This window comes from Otolemur garnettii, unplaced genomic scaffold (genome assembly GCF_000181295.1).
Source record: "Otolemur garnettii isolate 467f Iridium unplaced genomic scaffold, OtoGar3 scaffold00005, whole genome shotgun sequence".
Classification (NCBI taxonomy): domain Eukaryota; kingdom Metazoa; phylum Chordata; class Mammalia; order Primates; family Galagidae; genus Otolemur; species Otolemur garnettii.
In genome coordinates, this window is record NW_003852400.1 from 4009173 (window position 1) to 4031758 (window position 22586).

At 39.6% G+C, this 22586-nt stretch overlaps 1 protein-coding gene and 1 pseudogene across 2 annotated transcripts in view; one reads left to right on the plus strand and one right to left on the minus strand.

Moving 5' to 3' along the window:
- Positions 1-7616, plus strand: part of LOC105887893 — a 9037-nt pseudogene extending 1421 nt beyond the window's left edge.
- The window catches only part of LHFPL3 (LHFPL tetraspan subfamily member 3), a 509453-nt gene that overhangs the window by 157464 nt on the left and 329403 nt on the right, over positions 1-22586 (minus strand). For both annotated transcript variants that reach the window (XM_003782604.3, XM_003782605.2), the window contains exon 2: positions 15255-15491. In XM_003782604.3, coding sequence (XP_003782652.1) covers positions 15255-15491 — 237 coding nt within the window. The remainder of the gene's footprint in view (positions 1-15254; positions 15492-22586) is intronic.

The following is a 22586-nucleotide window of genomic DNA, read 5'->3' on the forward strand; positions in this document are numbered from 1 at the left end:
GAAGCTCTACAAAACCATGAAAATGAGTCTGTGTACAAGGCTTCATTAAACTTGATTGAGAAGTATTTCTCTGTAGAGGAAGAGGAGGATCAAAATGTAGTCCCAGAAACTACCTCTGAAGGTGATACATTCCAAGTTCAGGATGGGACTCCTGGGACTTTTAGCTTTTAGATTGTATAGCTGAGGCACAAAGTTGTTGTGTACTGAGTTTGGTATTAGTTTGTCTTACTATTTCTCTACTACGAACTCTTTTCAAATGTAGTTTGTTATTGTAGCACTTTTTACAACCAAACTTTACTTGAACAGTTCCAAACTATACGTACATACTGTATGGAGCCTATCCTCTGAAAGGGTTTCTTATTTCTATGTGGAATTTCAAATCTTGCAGTGTCCTGTAAATAAAGATTAAAGTCTACCCTTTTCTTTAAAAAAAAAAAAATCCTTAGATGAGGACACTTAGGTTTGCCTTGATTCATAGAGGTAGCAGGTAGCACAAATCCCAAGGCTGGCAGAGAACTCTGTTTCTAAAAAAGGCAGCAATAAAACTATATCACAGGGGTGATTATTTGTCTTATTATTGAGTGAAGCGTAACTATGCATCACAGGTTACCTATTGATTGTTAGGTATAAATCTAACTGGTGAGATGTTCTTTATTTCCCCTTTCTGTGCCCTTAGCTTCCTCATCTGTAAAGCAAGAGAATTGGGTGACTCCATTGGTTCTTGACCTGGTTGTACATCAAAACCTCCTTGGGAGTTTTTAGTACCTGGATGTACTTTACACCAACTGAACTAGAGCATCTGGGATGAGGCCCAAGCCCTGGAATAGATTTGAAAGTTCCCCAGGTGACTGTAAAGAACTGGGGGCTTTCTTGCTCATTGCATTTCAACATTCCTTAAACTTGGTCCTCAGTAGAGATGAGAGAAGATAGTTGGTTTATCACCCCTCAGTTATTATAAACTCTGAGTTATTAAGCATACCACTAAGACATTTCCCCTGAGGCTAATCAAAAACAGTACAGCTGCTCAGGCTTGTAGAAAACCTTCCTGAGAAAAGGACTTCAATACAGCTTTATCTCCTACTATGTACCCATCTACATAGCATCTTTGGTCCCATTAAGTAAGGTCAGGAAAGACTATCAGCTGCATTTCTCCCAGCTGGACAGTCATAGAACATCTGGTTCATTTTGTACGTTGGCATTAGAAGGCCAGTTTCTGCAGAGGAACTCTCAGGCCAGTAGATAAGAGTTTGCTCATGTAACTTTTTCTGGGCTTGTCACCTTCTCCAGGGCAAGGACAGTTACTTTAGGCTTTCTTTGTAGAGCTTGCCCCTTATGATGGCTCTGGGTCAGGACATACCTTTCAGTGAGAGCTGCGGCCTCACCTGCCTGGGTTTCTCTGGCAAGCTAACTGTCTAGTGACTCTGTCAGAACCTATGTTGGATTGGCTGACACTAATACCACAGCTGCCTCTCTCCCAGGCTGAATTCTGCCCCCCAGATCTTTTGACAGTATCTTCATTCTTGCTTTTGTGGGCTTTGACAGTACATCGGCTTGCAGACAGTGCTGTATGACAGTTGCCAGAATTCTCATTTCACTTCCTGATTATTCTAGGCACATCACCAAAGGTGATGTGGTCAAGTTAAGTTAGGGAGAGGATATCTATTTGGCCCAAACTGATTTTTCTTCCCACCAAATTCAAGGCCCCGATAATGAGTATAGTAAAGGAAGATGAAAAAGTCAATGAAATTCATAAATATAGCATTTGTCAAATATCAGCTGGCCGACTGTAAAGCCATGGTACAAGAGTGATCATGTTGGCAGTTGTAATTTCTCTCCAGTCAAATTTCTGGCATTGAGATTTTAAATAGACATGATTTGAGCAATGAGAGAAGATTCCCCACCGTCCTACCTTTCTTACTTGTCCCTACTCCACATACCCAGTGTACTGTATTGTATTTTCATCTCTTCATAGTTGTGTTCTCCTTTGTTTTACATAGTACTAGTAGACTCAACGATGTTTTCCCACAGCTGATCTTTTACAAAGCCTCCCAGCAGATGAGACTCTGTATGTTCAACTGCCCTTAGAAAGCAGTCTCTGCTTATTATAGCGTCACCTTTCACTGGTGAAGTAGGTTGGCTGTGAGGGAAGGGCATTCACTCATTTTATACAGAAGTAGCACCAATAAGGCCCTCGTGAAGCCATTGATATCAGAGGAAGATTGGATCTCAGAAATATAATCAAGCACCTATAACACTCAACACCCCCTCCCCCATCCACACTTAGGGCAAATCCTGTCCCATTCAGTTTTGAACCTCCAGGGCCTATCACTAGACTTGCTATGTATTAGGAATGTAAGAAATGTTTGTTGAATTCAATTGAATGCCTATCACTAGACTTGCTATGTATTAGGAATGTAAGAAATGTTTGTTGAATTCAATTGAATGCCATAGTTTCACCTATTGCTTGACACACAGTAAGTGCATGGTACATTTTTGTGGCTGTTGAAATAAGGTCTATAGGGTTGGGTAACTTACGTAAAGTGGCATCATTGCAATATTGTTCTAATAGAGTATTCCTTGATTTATTTAAAATATGTATCTCTGTCAGTCTATATGCAGGCAAATTTATTTCTTTTGCAATCAATGAAGTAAGGGACAAAGTGCTTCATGGATAGGAGAAATGTTAAGTGAGAAAATTAATTAAATTTTACACAACATGTTTTATTAAATTGACTTAATAAAAATAATAACAAGTGATAAAATTTATTAAGCATTTCCACATTCTGGAAACTATAACACTGGTGATAACAGATAAATAAGACATAATCCAATCTTTGTTCTCAAGAATTTTAAGAGTAACAAGGGCCCAGCGCAGTGGCTCAAGCCTATAATTCTGTAATCCTAGCACTCTGAATAACTGAGGTGGGTGGATCCCTGTAGCTCAGGAGTTCAAGACCAGCCTGAGCAAGAGCAAGACTCTGTCTCTACCAAAAATAGAAAAGTTAGCCCAGATTTACTATAGGGTGGTGCCTGTGGCTCAGTGAGTAGGGCACATATACTGAGGGTGGCAGGTTCAAACCCGGTACCAGCCAAACTACAACAACAACAAAAAAAGTCGGGCATTGTGGCGGGTGCCTGTAGGCCCAGTTATTCGGGAGGCTGAGGCAAGAGAATTGCTTGAGCCCAAGACCTGGAGGTTGCTGTGAGCTGTGATGCCATAGCCCTCTAATGAGGGCAACAAAGTGAGACTCTGTCTCTAAAAAAAGAGAGTAACAAAGTATCGTCTGTGACTACTATAAAAACCTCTAAGCAGCTGTGCCAGTGGCTCAAGGAGTAGGGCACCAGCCCATATACCGGGGTGGCAGGTACAAGCCCAGCCTTGGCCAAAACTGCAAAAAAAAAAAGAAAGAAAAAAAAAGAAAACCTCTAAGCAAACAAACTAGAAAATCTATAGGAAATGGATAAATTCTTGGAAACACACAAACTCTGATGTCTGAATCAGGAAGAGACAGAAATCCTGAACAGACCGATACTGAACAGCAAGTTGGAAGCAGTAATGAAAAGTCTCCTAACCAGTAAAAGCCCCGAGACACACGATTCATAGCCAATTTCTACCAGACCTACAAAGAAGAACTGGTGCCCAGCCCACAGAAACTATTCCATAACATTGAGAAGGAGGGACTCTTCCCTAGTTCCTTCCATGAAGCCAGTATCGCCCTGATACCAGAGCCAGCAAAGGACACAACAAAGAAAACTACAGACCAATATTCCTGTGAACACAGATGCAAAAATCCCCAACAAAATACTAGCAAACTGAATTCAGCAGCACATCAAAAAGATAATCCACCATGATCCCAAGAATGCAAGGATGGTTTAACATATGCAAATAAATAAATGTGATTCACCACATAAACAGAAAGAAAAACAAAGATCACAAGATCATCTCAACAGCTGCAGAAAAAGCAGTCAATAAAATCCAGCACCTTTCATGATAAAAGCCTTCAACAAACTAGGCACAGAAGGAACATATCTCAGAATTATAAAAGCCATATACGACAAATGCACAGCCCACATCATACTGAATGGGGAAACATTGAAAGCATTGCCCCTAATAAATGAAAGCCCACAGTCACCATGTCTATTCAGCATAGTATTGGAAGTCCTGGCCAGAGCAATCAGGTAAAAGAAGAAAGTAAATGGCCTTCAGATCAGGAAAGAGGAGGTCAAACTATCCCTGTTAGGAGACAATATGATCTTATATCTAGAAAACCATAAAGACACCACCAAGAGACTCCTGGAATTGATAAATAAATTCAGCAAAGTCCCAGGTTACAAAAATCAATATCAGAGTCAAATAAAGGACTCAGTACCATTCACAATAGCTATAGAGAAAATAAAATACAAAGGAATATACTCAACAAAGAAGGTGAAATACCTCTACTAGGAGAACTACAAAACATTGGTGAAAGAAATCACAGACGATGGGCAGCACCTGTGGCTCAAAGGAGTAGGGCGCTGGCCCCATGTACCAGAGGTGGCAGGTTCAAACCCAGCCCCAGTCAAAAATTAAAAAAAAAAAAAAAAAAAAAAGAAATCACAGATGGCACAAACAAAAGGAAACACATCCCCTGCTCATGGATTGGTAGAATCAACTTCATCAAAATGTCCATATTTCCCAAAATGACTTAACATGATCCCCAGCAAAATATGAGTATTGTATTTCACAGACATGTAGATAAAATTATCGTAAGCTTCATATGGAACCAAAAACAGTCCAACAGCCAATGCTATCTTAAGTAAAAAGAACAAATCTGGAGGCATTATGTTCCTTGACTTCAAATTATACTTCGAGGCTGTAGTAACCAAAACAGCACAGTACTGCTATAGAAGTAGAGTTAATAGACCAATGGAATAGACTGGAGAATCCAGAAATAAAACCATCTACCACAGACAACAACCTACCCTGGGGAAAGGAAACCCTATTCAATAGATGGTGCTGGGAAAATTGGTAACCTAGATGCAGAAGAATGAAACAGGACCTCTATCTCTCACCATTCACAAAATTAATTAAAGATGGCTTAAAAACTTAAATGTCCGGTATGAAACAGAAAATATTCTAGAAGAATATGTATGGAAAATTCTTTTAAACATCAGCCTCGATGAAGAATTTATGACTAAGACCCAAAGGCAAAGATAGCAACAATGAAAATAAATAAATGGGACTTAATTAAATTAAAAAGCTTCTGCACAGCAAAATAAATAATCAACAGAATAAACAGACATCCTACAGACTGGGAGAAAATTTTCACAAACTATACATCTGTCAAAGAACTGATATCTAGAATCTACAAAGAACTCAAATAAATCAGCAAGTAAAAAACAAACCCATTAACCAGTGGGCAGAAGATTTGAACAGAAGTTTTTTGAAAGAAGGTAGGCAAATGGCTAGCAAACATATGGAAAATACTCACCATCTGCCTAGGTTGGACTTGAAGTCTTAGGCTCATGGGGTCCTCTTGCCTCAGCCTCCTGAGTTGGTGGGATTACAGACATGAGTCACCATACTGGGCAGCTTTGACTGTTTTTGTCATGACAAATAGAGGAGAGTGTCAATGGAATTATGGATGCAAAAGCCAAAAGGGGAGTTAAGGAGTGAATTCTAATGAGAGAGTGAACAACAACAACAACAAAATTACTAATCATCACTAATCAAGAGGGATATGCAAACCAAAATCACACTGAGATACTGCCTCATTCCTGTCAGAATGGCCATTATTAATAAGTCAGAAAACAATAGATGCTGGCATGGGGCAGAGAGAAAGGAACACTGTTGATAGGGCTGCAAATGAGTGCAACCTCTATGGAAAACATAAGTATGGAGATTCCCCAAAGAAATAAATGTAGACCTACCTAATTCCATCCAGTAATCCCCTGTTGGGTGTCTGTCCAAAGGAAAAGAAGTCATTTCATCAGAAGACACCTGCACTCGAAGGTTTATCACAGCACAATTCACAATCACAAAGATGTGCGGTCAACCACAGTGCCTTTCAATTCACAAGTGGATAAAGAAAATGTGGTTTATGTATTCCATGGAGTATAACTCAGTCGTAAAAAGGAATGAAATAATACCATCTGAAGCAACTTGGCTAAAATTGGAGACCATTATCCTAAGTGAAGTATCTCAGGAGTGAAAACCTAAACGCCGTATGTCTCGCTAATACGTGGGAGTTAGCAGATGGGTACACATGGGCTTAAAGTGATGTAAAGGAATGAGAAACCAGGAAGAGGGGAGGGCAGGAAGGAGGGTGTGGGGTAAAAATTAACCTATTGGGTACAGTGAACACTACTCTGGAGATGGGCACACCAAAGCTCTTGACTTAAGTATTGTTAGAGATTCTGTGTAACAAAAACACTTGTATATCCTTAATACATATACTTTTAAATTAAGGAATCTTAAGAGTCAAAAATGAAATGTATAGGTTTTTTTTTTGAGGTCCTATTTTGTGAAGCATGACCACAACTCTCATTTCTGCCAGCAGCTCGGCATTTATGTGTCTCCACAGTACTTCAGCTGGCACAGTGCTATTACACTGGCTTAACACTTGCCAGGTGTTAAGAACAACTATGTGTCTCCCTTGCCAGGAGCAAGTGAAGTGACAGGCAGTGGAATCACTCAGCATACAGCAGGAATGTAGTCACCTATTCTACCAACCTTTTTTTAGGTACATTACAAAAACAATTATGAGTGGGGAAGCTGAGATTCAAGGACACCAATATTTCCCTTAAAACCTGCTCTTCTCTCCCCCCCCCCCCCCCGGCACATGGAAATCAGTTACTATCTGTTCTTCTCCAGAGCGTAGAAAAGAACTAGAGGATCCGGGGTATATGAAAGAGGCTCTTGTTGGGGAACAAAGTAGATTCAGCAGGAAGAAAATAAATTTATATAGACTTTTGGTGCATTTGTGAGGAGAAAAAAACTACAGGCGGTTTATTTGTGGTCTAAAGTTTAAATAATGGCATAGATAAAATGGCTAGAAATAATAGATTTGTCCTGAAATAAAAGCAGCACTTTTTAAAGAGTTTCTATTACATGTTAAAATCAAAATAACAAATTTAGAAACAGAAAATTGATCACTAATTAACCTTATACACTGAGATACCTACTGAAGCCACCCAGTGTGTATAGATCTGATATCACACCCAGTCTTATAAAAGAAAAAAGAAGGGGCCACAGATCAGTAACTTAGAAATAAGAAATAAACCCCATAAACTTTGCGTCTCATAAAGCTCAGTAATACTCACTGTTTTCAGGTCACAGGACCCTACTGCTCAAAGGGAGAAGGAGGGGTGAGGGTGAAGCTGGTAAGTTGTGACCTAACTGAAAGGCTTCATTCAAAGTTGTGCTGCAAAGCTGATTGTACTTCTTACTGGTAGAACCAGATCTTGGACATCAGGACTTTGCCGTATAAAGTTTCTATCCTACTCCTTTTTGAAAAACTCTCCCCCTTGCTGCCTATCTGCCAGCCTGCTTCCCTTCTTTCCAGTTTGATATTTACCTGGAGATCCTTGACTCTGCAGTTCTCATCTCAGGGACTAAAAAGATCATTGAAAAATGAAAAATGAAAAAAGATCATTTTGGCTACTGAAGTGGAGTGGGCAACGATGGAGCATGTGACAGACACGGAAAGTCGGCACTGCCTTTGTCCTTGGGTTCCTGAACTATTTCTGATGGGAAGTCTACTAACTGGGGAAGGATGAAAGGAAAATCCCAATTTTTAGGGTATCCCTGGAGATTGAGCTCCCTCTTTGGGCACACAGGGCACATTAATGAAAGGTTAAGTCAGCTGTTCCTCGGCTCAAGCTCCTTTAGTGACTCCACATGATCTTGCTCAAGTCAAAGGCCAAGGTCCTTTACCACAATCCCTGAGACCATCCTTGCCACCCTAACCTTCTCTTGGTTATCTGTCCCCTCGTTCCCTCTGCTCCAGGCACCCTGGCTTCGTCACTGCTCCTTAGACGTACCAGGGACAGTCTCATTGCTGGCAGGGCCTTTGCTTTTGCCGTTACCTCTTTCAGAAATGTTCTTTCCCCAAACCACGTGGCTCCTCCCCTCACCTCTCTCAGGTGTTACCAAATGTCACTTTTGCAGTGAGGTGTTCTGTGGCCAGGCTGTCTATAAGTTCACACACACCTAGATTCCATCTAACCCGCTGTATACATTTCCCTTTCTTGTTAACTGTCTGTCTTCCCAGCAAAGTCAAGAGCAGAGATTTTTGTCTCTTTTGTTTATTACTGTATCCCCAGCACCCACAATAATGCCTGATGTATGCAGAAGGCACTCAATAATTATGTGTTGACTAAGTGAATTATCGATTGAACAAATGAGCCTGTTATTCTAGTGTCTATCTCATGATGAGCTTGTTCCATTGTTACACAGTTTCAACCTTAGGAAGTTTTGGTTAAGTTGAAACGTGCCTCTTTGTAACATCCACATATTGCTACTCCTCCTGCTTTAAGCTGTTGATTTATTTAGAAATAGTTGTTTGTCTGTGGTGGTTACTCTTGCTGTTCCTGGAGGGGGTGCTTTCCTGTGGCCTGCTGAGCATCTGGAGACACCCACACTGTCAGTGCTGCCACTCCTCCTCCTCCCTCCCCCCAGGAGCAGGGAAGAAAGCCCCCTGTGGGCGGGCAGCAAAGGGAGCGTGCACCTAAAGATGCGGCTGGGGGAAGAGAACTTTCCTTGGATGTGTTGCTAGAGATTATCTCCTCTTGTTTACCTTCCACACCCAGAGGTAACTTAGAGAATATCTGAATTCAGACGCTTGACTCCAGTCCATCAACAAATACCTGTATCATTCCCCCATCCCCCCTTTTTTGTGTTTTGGAGACAGGGTCTCCTTCTGTTGCCCAGGCTGGAGTGTAGTGGCATCATCACAGTTCATTACAACTCCAGGCTCAAGGGACTTGCTGCCTGCCTTAGACTTCTCAGTAGCTGAGACTACAGGTATGCACCTATGTTTCATAGAGACAAGGTCTCTCTATGTTACCTTGGCTGGTCTCAAAATCTTGGCCTCAAGTTATCCTCCCACCTTAATCTCCCCAAATGCTAGGGTTACAGGTGAGAGTCACCACACACACCCTAATTTTCCCAATTTTAAAGAAGGTGAAGCTGAGGCTTTGAGATGTTCAGGGCTGGCCCAAAACCACAGAACCAATAACTGCTTGAGTTGAGACCAGCAGCAAAGTTTTCTGTCTGTGATCTGGGGTTCTGTCCACTATCATGGTGCTCACATGGTCACCACATCGTATAAGAATTTAATGAGACAAAGAGGTGCCCCCGCCATGCGCCAGAGTTCTTAACTCCCACCCATTCCACCCATGGAACTCAGACAGTGCTGGTCATCTGAGGCAGAAAGCATGTGAGGCATCCTGGAGCCCTTCTGTTTGACCTTCGTCTTTCCCTTTTAGTCACCCCTCCCAGCCAACAAGCCCTTAAATGAGTACTTAATGTGTTCACTACTCTGAAGGCAGGAGCTCTTACTGCTCTCAGGTCTTCATTTTAAAGGACCCCTCTAAAGATGTCCCCTGGAGTACTGTAGAGCTGAAGGGAACCTCAGAGGCCATTTGGATAAGTCCTGTATGATATAGACCAGCAAGCTTAATTCTGGAACTGTTAAGAGACCAGTCCAAGGCTCCTGAGCTGCTGTCAGGGACGGTACTGGAACTGGGCAGCTCTCTTCCAAGTGCACACTCTCTCCACTATGCCACACTGCCACTCACCATGTGGCCATGGCATGTTGTGATACATCACATCAAATTTTTGAAGGATTTCTCAATTAGTTATTTAAGTAAAATGAATTTATTTTTACTCCCACTACTATAGCATTAAAAAGAGCTTAAACCACTTAATAAATAAATGGTAACTGGAGTCACCTCTTGATGGATAATCACATTTTCTCATTTGCAGTTTAAGTGCTAGAAGACAAAGTGACTTTAAAACTGTTCTTGAGAGGACCCAATTATCTGATAAGCACTTCCAAAGACCATATACACAAATGCAGAAACAGACCTCTTTATGAATGGTGTCTGACAAGGAAAGAGATATTTGTGGCATAGGAGCTCTGGAAAATGTAATTATTTATCCTTTCACAATTAATGAAAGAAATTGAAAATGAAGCTTTCATTTCAAACCCTTTTTAACAGGATGAAACTTTAATTTTACATAATTAAATTGACTTCACAGTTCAGTGTGTTAAAATATGCAATTAAGGAGCATATTAAGGTTAAATGGCTAGTGTTGTTGGCTCATTTAGAAGTCATGCTGCTGAACTCCCAAACAATACCTCCCCATCATTCTCACCCCCATGGCCAGGAATGGCACGCAGCCTGCTGTGTGCCCAAATTCAGAGCAGGAAGTGGAGTTTTCTTTGCTTGAGCCAACTCCTGTCTAAAGTTAGTTGGATCTTTAACAAGGTTTCACTTCTCTTTGTTTTTCAGTGGGGCTTGATTTTTTTGGCATGAAAAAATATTCTGGCACTTTGATGGAGCACCACAGGTGATTAACTTTCTTACAGAGGTTCCCTCTAAGACAACACTTGTGTCTTCAAAGTCACTGTCTTTCGTCTATTGAAAGTATGTTAAAAAATTCTTTTATTTTAATTTTCCCATTTCACAATTTATGATAAATTTCAGTTGAGACCGCTTTCAAATGATCTTTGCATTCCCAGAAAGGAAAGACTTAAGAAAGTTCTGGGAGGCTTTGGAGGGGGACAGGAGAGGAAGATTCCGGTGAGTTCACTGGAAATGTGTCCTAGGAGGGAGCAGTTGGGAGAGGTGGAGACTTTTATCTGTGCACTGCCCCCTTGTTTTCTCTTTGAATAGCAACCTTTGTGATGATTAATTTATGGCTCAGTACCATCTTACATTCCCTTTCATCTGAAGACTCTGAGTGGAGCACAGTTCAACAATTAGAACTGAGTTTTTCCCCTTTCTTTGATATATTTTAGAATTAATGTAGCAGTGATTTTTGTTTTATCCATTAGGGTGGTTTTTGGAGGTACTCATGGATCTAAGCAATATCCTTGCTGCAATGAAACACAGAAAACCTGAGTCTACATGGTAGCTTTTCCGGATAAATAGGGAAGTGTGTGGCTGGATTAATTACAATAGCAGGAAAAAGAAGACATGATCATGACAGGAAAGTGACCACTCAGGAAAGACTTTGAACTGGGAACATTTGCCACATTGCACCCTTAGTCTCTGTATAATGCCCCTGCTACTTATTATAGGGTGTAGGTTGATACGATAATTGGTAGAACATAAAACCAGAAGAAGATTGTATAAGACATTGCAGTGTATACAGTGATATACAGGGATAATAATGTAATCTGTAATATATCAGAATTATGAATACTTTACTCTTTTGAAGCAAGGCTTGAGATATGCCATTGCCTTCTTCCATGACACTGGAAGGCACTATCGGGTTAAAAATTCTTCCAAAATTCTGAGCTAGCACTACCTTTGCCTGTCCCACAGCATCACCACTTTGGCTACTATAGAACATCTCAGTGGTTTTATCAGAAAAAAAATTTAATGTGGAAAAGAATGTCTTAATAAGCAAAAAGTTGTATCAATGCACCCATGCAAATACAAAGCACTCATTCATACACAATAAATTTCAAAATCACAAATTTTTCTTATATTTTTGTTAAACCCAATCTCTCTTCCCTCAGGACCTACAGAAGTAATATCGATGACATTTAGTTTTGGTTATTGCCGCATACCTGCAAGCTATTAAACTACTGTTCAGTGAAACCATGTTCACACACACAACATAAACGATCACTGATTAGTCTTTCCTCCAGAAATCCGACTTTGGAAGTGTCAGTGTTGAGCAAGTGTTTATACGTACCTGTAATACCAAACAATAAAGGCTACTCTGTAGGACAATATAAACCTTGTACTACTTCTCAGAAGCATGTTGGTCTGATTAAGTTTTATATAAGGCTTAGAAATCTTGGTCTGATTTTATATAGACTCTATTGTATGAGGGGCTGATATGCCTGCACAGTAGAGCTGTTTATGTGTTCTCAGAGTCTCATATGAAAGAATTTCAATGGAGAAATTGAAATGTTTCATCAATGTAGCTCTCTGCTGCTTTACTGGACCTGTCTGGTTTGATACAGATGAACTGGGTGCTAATTTAGTCCTTTAGAACAAGATGGAAGAAACCATGGTCATACAAGCCAATGGAGAAGATGACAAACACAGCAGTATCACACAGAGATGATTCCTCAACTTTACTCTGGCCTCTTTAAGCCTTCCTTCCCATCAAAACTTTTACTGAAGTGTTCCTGACATATCACTGAGTAGATATGATGCTTTCTTTAATGAAGTCCTAGACAGAAGGGATCAGACATCCACATTTAACTGAATCAACCAGAAGAAAAGACCCATTTCATAAACTGTTGAGCATTATTCTATAAACCTGGCTATTCTTTTCTGAAGCATGAACTTAGAATTGTTGTCACTTTGACACGTGAGTGTGGGAGGAATGCCCACATAAAACTAGCTAAATGAAATGTGCTCTTTTAATTCCTGAAACCAAGTGAAAACACTCTTAAGTACTCTGCGTTTTGTAGAAGCTTAGCTGCCTGGGAGAGCATGGCAGGGCCTGCGGGCAAGGTGGTAACAACCTCCTGCATGGAACTCTGACCATGCAGTCAGAGTTCCGGCCTGCCAGGTAAGGGTTGATGGCCCATCTGTGCAGGAGACATGGCTCAAAGGTTGATGGAGTAAAAGCATCATCATTTTTTCATTGTAAAAGCGAGTGGCTTCCAAAACCACCAGAAAACAGAGTTATTGAGCCTGTTTCTTGGAAACTTAATTGAGTACCTGGAAGAAAAAAGTTTTACTTCCCTGTTTGTCCTGACCTTTAACTTTGACAATGGAAGTCAGATAATGCAGGATTGCTTTAGGTCTTTAGAGAAATAGTTTAAGGCTAATCTTTCTAGTCTAGGAAAGACTTTCTGTCTTTTCTATAGTCTAAGATAAGAACAGAGAATGTTAAGATTATTGATCAATGTGGCGTAAGTGACTAGCTCACTATAAAAGATAGTTGCGAATAAAAATGATTTGCTACAGGCCACCCGAAAGCTTGTAGTCATTTCTTGCTTTCATACAATTCCCGGAGTGAGCTTGCACCCGTAGCCAAGCCGTCCAGCTCTCCCCATGAGAAATTACCACCCAGCACCTGAGTATGAGTTAGAATTCTCAATTACCAAGTTATATCCTGTTTTTGTTATTTTTTGCCTCTTTCTCAATTTTCTTCTCTTTTGTGGCCAAAGGATATCAGAAGGTTAAGGATTCTTAAAACACAATGAGCTGTATAGGGAATAAATAACATTCTGCTCCATTTTAGGTGTTGGAGGAAACCAAGCAGTTGCAGAACAAAGTAGCCCTTTCTTTAATTCATACTTTTGGGAAAGATAACTTGTTCTAATATTTGGTTATTCTTACCATTACATCTTAAGTGAAGTCAACTGGACAGAGATTTGTGTACATCTAACTAGCCCCAAAGACAACAGACAAGGACACCTAATTAATGAAAGTGTGTGAAAGCACTAAATTAGTAGCATAAATAAAAGTGTAATTATTTTTTTTATCTAGAAAGGGCAACTCTGTTTTTAGACGTTTTGTTTTTAGGAAGTTTCAGCATCACTCCCTGGTGAAAAGTTATTTTTGTGATTAGAATACTTTTAATAGAACTAAGTCAACTAATCTGTGTTCTGTCTATAAGTCAAGGATATAAAGTGTTTCTGGATGACTGCTGGTCTGCTCCATTTTTATATCTTTAGAGTTCACAGTTTACCTACATATCTAAATATAAAGCTTGCTAACACCATTATTACCTGTGACATTCATGTAGACATTAATATATGCTTAATATTACCTGTTGAAGTAGTGAACAATTTTTGAAATTCACAACTACTTGAAATAATAAGCTAGATGTCATAATTCAAGGATGGTTTAGTTCCCAATTAAGAATAAAAGTTAGAAGAAGGAGCTGATATAAGCCTAAAGAATTAAAGATAACATAAAGACAAAACAATTAAATGAATCTCAAGGCTATAAGAAAACAAAGACATTAAAATTCTACTTTCCAAAATTGGTTTAGAAATCTGGAAAAAAAAAAAGATTCATCTTCAGTAATGACTTGCTACCTCTTCTTTATTTTCCCATTGTAATATATTTACACTTCATTCACCAGTCAACATGCTATTGTCTGGCCTAGTTTCTTTGTGTTTTAAAAGGCAATTTGCTTTTGAAAAGAAATCTGAGGACTTTTGATTACCCAGACAACACATTTAAAAATTCAGCGAATTACTTAGTAAAGCATCACAAGAATGGAGAAGCAAGAATCCAGTGTACTCAACTCTAATATGAAGGCAATAGATGATCTAATAACAGGGAGGGTTATTAGGGGAATGAGGGATTGGGGAGAGGGGAGGAGGGGGCCATGGGGGGTTACAGTGTACAGGACACCTCCTAGGGGCGGGACACAATTACAAGAGGGACTTTACCTAACAACCGCGATCAGTGTAACCTAATTCTTTGCACCCTCAATGAATTCCAAACAATAAAAATAAATAAATAAATAAATAAATAAATAAAATCCAGCTAATTAGATAACTACTGACATCTCTAACTGTAGCTGTTTGGAGCCAGTGTTACTATATCCCTCTGAGAGGATAGTCTGAATTCAAATAAAAGTATTGTGAGTAGTTCAACTACAAAGTTTACAGATACTTTTAGAGATTCTTCAGGTATTTATTTCAACTTGAAAAATAGCTGAATACACGGAGAGGAAGCATTTCCCACTCAACCAAATAGATCCTCCCTTCCCCCTGAAGTTACATCTTAAACTGTGAGTTCCTAATGGCAAATCTGAAATCAGGGTAGGGAAGAAGAAACTGGACAAGATGCATCAAAAAGGTAATAATGGACTCAGGCAACCTTAGACAGACAAAGCCGCAAAGACAGCAGACAAGTGCCTCAGAAAGATAAGTAAGTGTCATCCTGTAACTGTGTAAACTTCTTGAGTTGCGTCTGGGAGAAAGTCTGTGAACCAGACAGTACTAAAAGCAGGAGCAAACGAGGACTACAGGAAAGCACTAGCACTTGATGAGAAAGAACGGACAGTACCACTTTTGTGCTTGAGGCATCCAGGTGAGGGGTCCCTAAAGCAATCTTACCTTTGTTTTCTGCCTTCAGCTCCTCTGCCATCAAGCTGTCTTGCCGGTTACCAAGCACAAACGCTAGAAATGAGAGGATCAGGGCATCCAAAATTCCAATAATAGCCAAGATGTATGCCCAGCGGACTGAACAGGCCCCGAGAGTGTACTTGTCCGTCTTTTCTCCACACATCCGCTTTACTTCGTCGGAATCCCAGCCATCAGGGAAGATCATACAGCCAAGCACCAGGCAGGCAGCTTGGAGGGAGCAAAAGACACAAAGGAAACACAAGTCAATGCCTTTTATTTAGCAAATGTCTCTACTGTTTGGCAAATCATTGCTTCAAATTCTTCTTGATTTAAAGTGTGCGTACGTCTTTCCTCGTTAACTTAAAATCCCCCAGCACTCTGCAGTGAAAAGAACTCTGGGAATGCACCTGACAGTGAGACCAAGCATCCCAAGAAAGGTTCAGGTAGGTTGATCTATAGGAAAAGACTAAGAAATTGAATTTTTGTGTTGCACTTGTGGGAAGTCATCCATTACAAATAGGCCATAAAAAATCACACGCTGTGGCACAGCACTCAAGGCTGGCTTTGAGGGGCTATGACAGCAGCCAGAAAAGGTATTAGGATAATGTGGAAAACACTAGAATATACACTGACTTTGAATTACTGTAAAAACCAATTTTTACACACCAAAAAGTTTTCCACACACATACACACACACACACACACAGAGAAAAGCTTCTATCTTCTTTTTATGTATTTATTTTTGCTGTTACAGATATGGAGAAAGGGAAACTCTTATATACTGTTAGTGGGAATGTAAATTAGCACAGCCATTATGAAAACAGTATGAAGGGTCCTCAAAATATTAAAAATAGAACTACTATATGGTCCAGTAATCTAAAGAAAATATGTATGTCAAAGAGAGATTTGCACTCCCATTTTTATTGCAATATATTCCACAATAGCCAGAATTGGAATTGACCTAATGCCCATTGACAGATGACTGGATAAAGAAAATTTGATATAATGAAATAATATTCACCCACAGAAAGAATTAAATCCTGTCATTTGCAGCAACACAGACAAATCTGTGTGACATTACATTAAGTGAAATAATCCAGGCCCAGAAATACCATATGATCTCACATATCTGGCTACCACATACCTAGAATGTACAGGGGTTAACTCTCATAGAAGGAAAGAGCAGAACAGTGTTTCCCAGAGGCTGGGGGAGGAGTGGGGAAGAAGGATAGTTGGAGATTGGTCAATGGATACAAAGTTACAGTCAGAGAAGAGGAATAAGTGCTGGTGTTCTATTGCACAGTCGGGTGACTATGGTTAACAATGTTGTATATTTAAAAATAACTAGAACAGAGGAGTTTGAATATTTTCCCCATAAGAACCAACAAATGTACAAGATGATGAATATGCTACTAATAAATGCCGCAATTTAATTTTTTCACAATGCTTATATGCATTGAAACATCACATTGTATCCATAAATATGAATGATCATTATGTGTCAATAGAAAAGAGAGAAAAGTTTCTTGAAGCTATACTTATCACACGGAAGGAATGCTAACATTTTCCATTCTGTTCTCCATTTGATTTCATTTTTAAAACGGCCAAAAAACACTGCAATACAGTGTGGCACCATAGAGCTTTTATGGAAATTAAGAAATTCATGAGGATACTTACGTTCTAATTCTTAAAGACCACTGTGGGAATTGCGCATGTGAATACTTTTTATGGAAACATGTTGAAAATTCAAAAAGCATTGTTGCCGCATTTTATATTTAATTGAATCATTTAGGGGAAAATGATCTTATTTTTAGGTTATATAGAGCTTCTTAAACTTACACGTACACATTCAACTGCTTATTGAGTACCTCCTATGAGTATTTCCTGTTCCTTTTTTTTTTTCAGACAGATTCTCACTCTGTTGCTCTGGGTACAGGGCTGTGGCATCATAGCTCACAACAATCTTAAATGCTTGGACTAAGTGATCCTCTTGCCTCAGCCTCCTGAGTAGCTGAGATGACAGGAGCCCATCATAATGCCCAGCTAGTATTTCCTGTTCTTAATGCTACGGATACAGTAATCAAGAAAACAGACATGGTTTATGTTATCATGCAGCTTAGCTTATGTTTTGAAAAGAAGCAGAAAAAGGAGCAGCATGTAAATAAGTCATTGTAAGTTGTAACAAGCACTAAGTAGAAAAGAAACTAAGGGCTCCGACAGAGAATAAGAGCAGATCTTTAGAAAAGGAGGTCAAGTAGAGCCTCTTGAGGGTGTGACATTTAAGCTAAGGCTGAAAACGGACAAAAAACTAGACATGTGAAATTGGTGGGAAAGATGTTCCAGGGAACAGCACATGCAAAGGTTGGGAAGAGGCTTTCCATGTTTGAAAAGCTATGAGGACATCATTTCCTGGGTTGGAGATGGTGATTACATGGGGGTCGTGAGCAGGTTATGGTTTCCAGAGTTTATGATGCATCAACCAAGTTAGAGTGCTAGGACTATCAGAGCCAAACAATTCCTGAAGATGACAATGGAGTTGCTATGTAACTCTTGCTTCACTGCTGCTTTCTGAACGAGACAGACATGGACACCTACCTTCTTCTTTTTTAGCAGATACACGGCTCTACTGGGCAAGTCTGAAGGAGACAGAAACGGAGACGGGTGACAAGTAGAAAGCCTGCCTGGGAGAATTCTGCTTTGGTGTTCTGTGCTATTTCATAGAAACACAGTTCAAAACTACCTCGGTCTAGAATCCTCCTTTTCTTTGCCCCACATCCCCAGTGTTGCCATGCTTCTCTTTCTACCTGTGCAGTGTGTCTGCACCGCGCGGCATCATTGACAGATCCCCACTTTAGGGCTTTCTGAGGGAGCCCTAGGAGGACATAGATGATGAAGAAAGTGTGATTTTGACATTGGTTCCAGTTAAAGATGATTCAAATAATGAACAAATGGAACCAACTGTTTTTTCAACTTCTGATGTCAAACTGAACAACCCCCAGAAACACAATGAAGATGTGAGGACAGGGACTGCCTCAGTGAGCCAGGCCTACAACTCTAAGAAGTTCAGGAAAATTCATCTACCTCCAACAAATAAGCAATCAAAAGCCATCCGAAAAGCTAGATGTAAAAAGCCTAATCTTCCCTTGCCAACCGTTTTGCCTTCCATTAATGACGTGTGTTGGGACACTTTGAGGAACTGGTGCCAGCTACTCAAGTTGAGTACTGACTGCAAGAAAACAGAAGTTTTTCTGAGGCTTCAGGGGCATGCCTTTCCTGAACAGAAATGTGAATTTCCTGAAACACCAAAGGAGGCCAGATTACATTCGTGTTCAAGGAAACTCAAGGCAGAGACCAAGAGAGCAAGACTCAGGAAAGGTCCAAGATGAGTGTGAAAACAGAAGAGACTGACAGAGTGGAAGTGATAACGGCAGCTCGGGAATCTTCCTTGGCATTGTGGGCAAGGATTACTGCCAAAGCTGCTCAGCCTAAGACTATGAATTCACAGTCCATTCCTGCTTCTTCTGGGCCTTTTTGACAACAGCTTCTGGCCTTAGGTGGTGTGTGATCCATGGTGAACCTCTCCCTGCAGACACAGAGGGTTGGGTCCGCCTACAGTTTCATGCAGGTCAGGCCGGGGTGACTGCCACTCCCAGGAGGATGATCTCCCTCTTCCTGTTACCAGCCTGCATTTCCTCGTCTCCAGGCCTAGCAGATAATATGTTATACCCTGACTGTGCTAAGAGAAATAAGAAGATAATGAAAAGATTAATGATAGCAAAGAGGAAGAAGCGATCTACTTCAAACACAAAGTAGGAGACCAGAATGTGCCACCTCAAAGTATTAGAGAGTGATGGATATACTTTCAGAATGTGTAAGCTGATCTGAGGAAATGGAAGGAGAGATCATTAGAAGGAATCTTCGTGATCTACAGAAGAGAATCAAGTAATTAGGACTCCACTGGCTGACTGGGTGCCAGCCCTGTCTAAGGAGACCTATGGTGGGGGGGCTTGGAAAGCCACCAAAATACAGTCATTGCAGTAAAAAAAAATTTCAGATTAATATGAGAGTACGTATGATTAGATTGCACAGTCTGCTTTTGTAAGGTTAAAATCCGAGTTCTAGTTGTGCCCTTTACCCAGGAAGTGCACCCTATACCTGTGCGACGTACCCCCTGGGTGTGAACTTACCCAACCCCTTTTCTCCCTCCCCCCACTTTAATTTAATTGAGTTTTTCTCTCACGTGAGCATGCAGTTGTTAATCTACTAGTTTCAGATTAGAACTGAGTACATGCAATGCTTATTTTTCTAATCTTATGATGCTTTGCTTAGGAAAGTGTTTTCCAAATCTGTCCAGATTGTTACAAAAGATAGAAAGTCTCCATCTATATTTATGCCTGAATAGTATTCCACGGTGCACATATAGCACAATGTATTAATCCATTCACGTGTTGAAGGGCACCTGAGTAGTTTCCACGCCCTTGCAATGGTGAAATCTGCTGCTGTAAACATTACATGTGCAAATGTCCTTCAGGTAAAACATCTTTTTTTCTTTTGGGTAGACACGTAGTAAGGGGACTGCAGAATCAAATGGTAAGTCTACTTTTAGTTCTTTGAGAAATCTCCATACTTTTTTTCCATAAAGACTGTACTAGTTTGTAGTCCCACTAAGAATGCATGAGTGTTCCCTTCTCTCTGCACTCATGCCAGCATCTGTTATTTTGGGACCTTGTAAGGTGGGCCATTCTCACTGGGGTTAGGTGATATCTCAAAGTAGTTTTGATTTGCATTTCTCTGATGAGTAGGAATACTTATTCCACAAATGGTGCTAGGAGAACTGGTTGGCCTCATATAAAAGACTGAAACTAGATCCACACCTCTCACCACTTATAACAATTAACTCACGATGGATAAGATTTAAATCTGAAATATGAAACTATAAAAACCCTAGAAGAAAGTGTGGGAAAACTCTTAATCTTATTGGCTTAGAGAAAGAATTTATGAAGAAGACTCCACTGGCAATCACAACAACTAAAATAAATAAATAAGACCTGATTAAGTTAAAAAGTTTCTGCACAACTAAGGAAATAATCATCAAAGCAAAAAGACAACTTTCAGAATGGAAGAAGATATTTCCAAGCTATGGATTTAACAAAGGCTAACAACCAGAATCTACAAAGAATTCAAGCAAATCAACAAGAAAAGATTAAACAACTCCATTAAAAACTGTTATGTATCTTTGATACATAAGCCAAATGCAGTTATCTACCATAAAACACGCCATCTCAAATTCTTCTCAGCACAGAATAGTCTCCTTCTCTGAACTTTCATAGCTATTGACTGTAGCTAGCTTAGGGTCCTGGTTGCTTTTACATTGTTATTGTTATTTACTTAGAAGTATTACCTCCGGTAACAGCCCATAAGCTTTCCAAAGAAAGTCTTTAGTCACCCACCATATTCATGGCATTGAAACTAGTGCTTTGTACATAGTAGGCACTAAAATACATTTGAATGGGAAAATGGATGATTTAATGAATTGTAATACCTGGACAATATACTCTAGTTCATGGAAGTCAATATCACAGTTACCCAGATCACAAATCTAATTAAAAATAGGATTCATATTTAGGTGACATTTAACAGAGACGATTTTTTAGACCAGACAACAAATTATAATACGAGTATTTGAGTGGGTAATTTTTATTTTATTTCGTATTTTTTTTGAGACAGAGTCTCACTCTGTCACTTTGGTGGGACTGCAAACTAGTGCAGCCTCCATGGAAAGAAGTATGGAGATTCCTCAAAGAACTAAAAGTAGACAGACTGATGTTGTAGAGTGCTATGGCATACTAGCTTACAGCAACCTCAAACTCTTGGGCTCAAGTGATCCCCTTGTCTCAGCCTCCTGAGTAGCTGGGGCTACAGGTTCCCGTCACACTTGGCTATTTTTAGAGATAGGGTCTCACTCTTGCTCAGGATGTTCTCATCTCAAACTCTTGAGTTCAGGTGATCCACCTGCCTCAGCCTTCCAGAGTGCTAGGATTACAGGCATGAGCCACCACACCTGAACTTGGGAAGGTAATTTTTAAAAAGTGAAATGGGTGATTTCAAAATATTTTCATAACCTAGCAATTAGGATCCAACATGCTCTCTAAGGCATTGTCTAGTATTAACAACCTGTGTATTTTAAAAACATGTGGTTTCCATGAAGAAAATGAATTTTATTTGAAAGAATGTGGAAGATCTTTTAATTCCAACTATAGTTCAAAAAATACCTCGAAGAACTACTTGGAATATTTAAAAGTATTCTAAACGATTCTAAATCATTCTAAATGATTTTTTATATGTTAAATAATTTTTATTTGTGAGAAAGTTAGTTTCTTATAATGAAAAAAGGAATCAAAAGTTTTTTCTTTTAAAAACAGGAATTACCTGAATAACTTATATTACAGTTTGAACTGAACTTAATAGAAATCACCTAGTAACACAAGCTCAGGCAGGTCACTGAACATTATAGGACAATATCACTGGAACAAGATGTTTGTCGAATGGTGATGTCAACAAAGACATCCTTGGGCAGCACCTGTGGCTCAAGGAGTAGGGTGCCGACCCCATATTCCAGCATATTCCAGAGGTGGCAGGTTCAAACCTGGCCCTGGCCAAAAACTGCAAAAAAAAAAAAAAAAAAAAAAAAAAAAACAAAATCCCAAAAACAAAAAACAAAGACATCCTTTTTTCAAGGTCTTTCTTTCTGGCTGTCTTAAAAGTTTTCATTTCTGGAACGACTTCTGAGTTATAAATTAGAATAAAAAGGTAGAGGTAGAAGTAACACTCTGAAATTAAAACCACAGGAGAATATGAATGGCAACCCATTGTTCTCTGTTTTCAAAGGCCATGACTTTCTAAATTGAATTTTAAGTGAAGAATATGAAGAGATGAAATAATATATAACTGTACTGTACTTCTTGCAATGAGTATTTTGCTGGAAGTCACAAAAACAGAGTTTTTGAGATATAACTCTTATTTTCAACAACCCAAAGGCGTTGACTATTTAGAGAGAAATCTTAAAACTTGGCTAACAAGGTCAGGGCTCTTGGAGAAAAATGTTCAGGCCCACCTAGAAAGGACCTCAAGTTTCCTTCTGGTTACAGGGCAGAATTCTTCTTGTCTGAGTTTTCTTAAAGTAAAAGACTTCATCTCTTTCTAATTTATCTGTTTTGAAAATCAAAATGGTGTGTGGTAGGATTAAAAAACCTCCCACAATTGCATTTAAAAGCTTTTAAAACTGTAGATGGCCACTGCATAACAAAAGTTTTATTTTTCAAC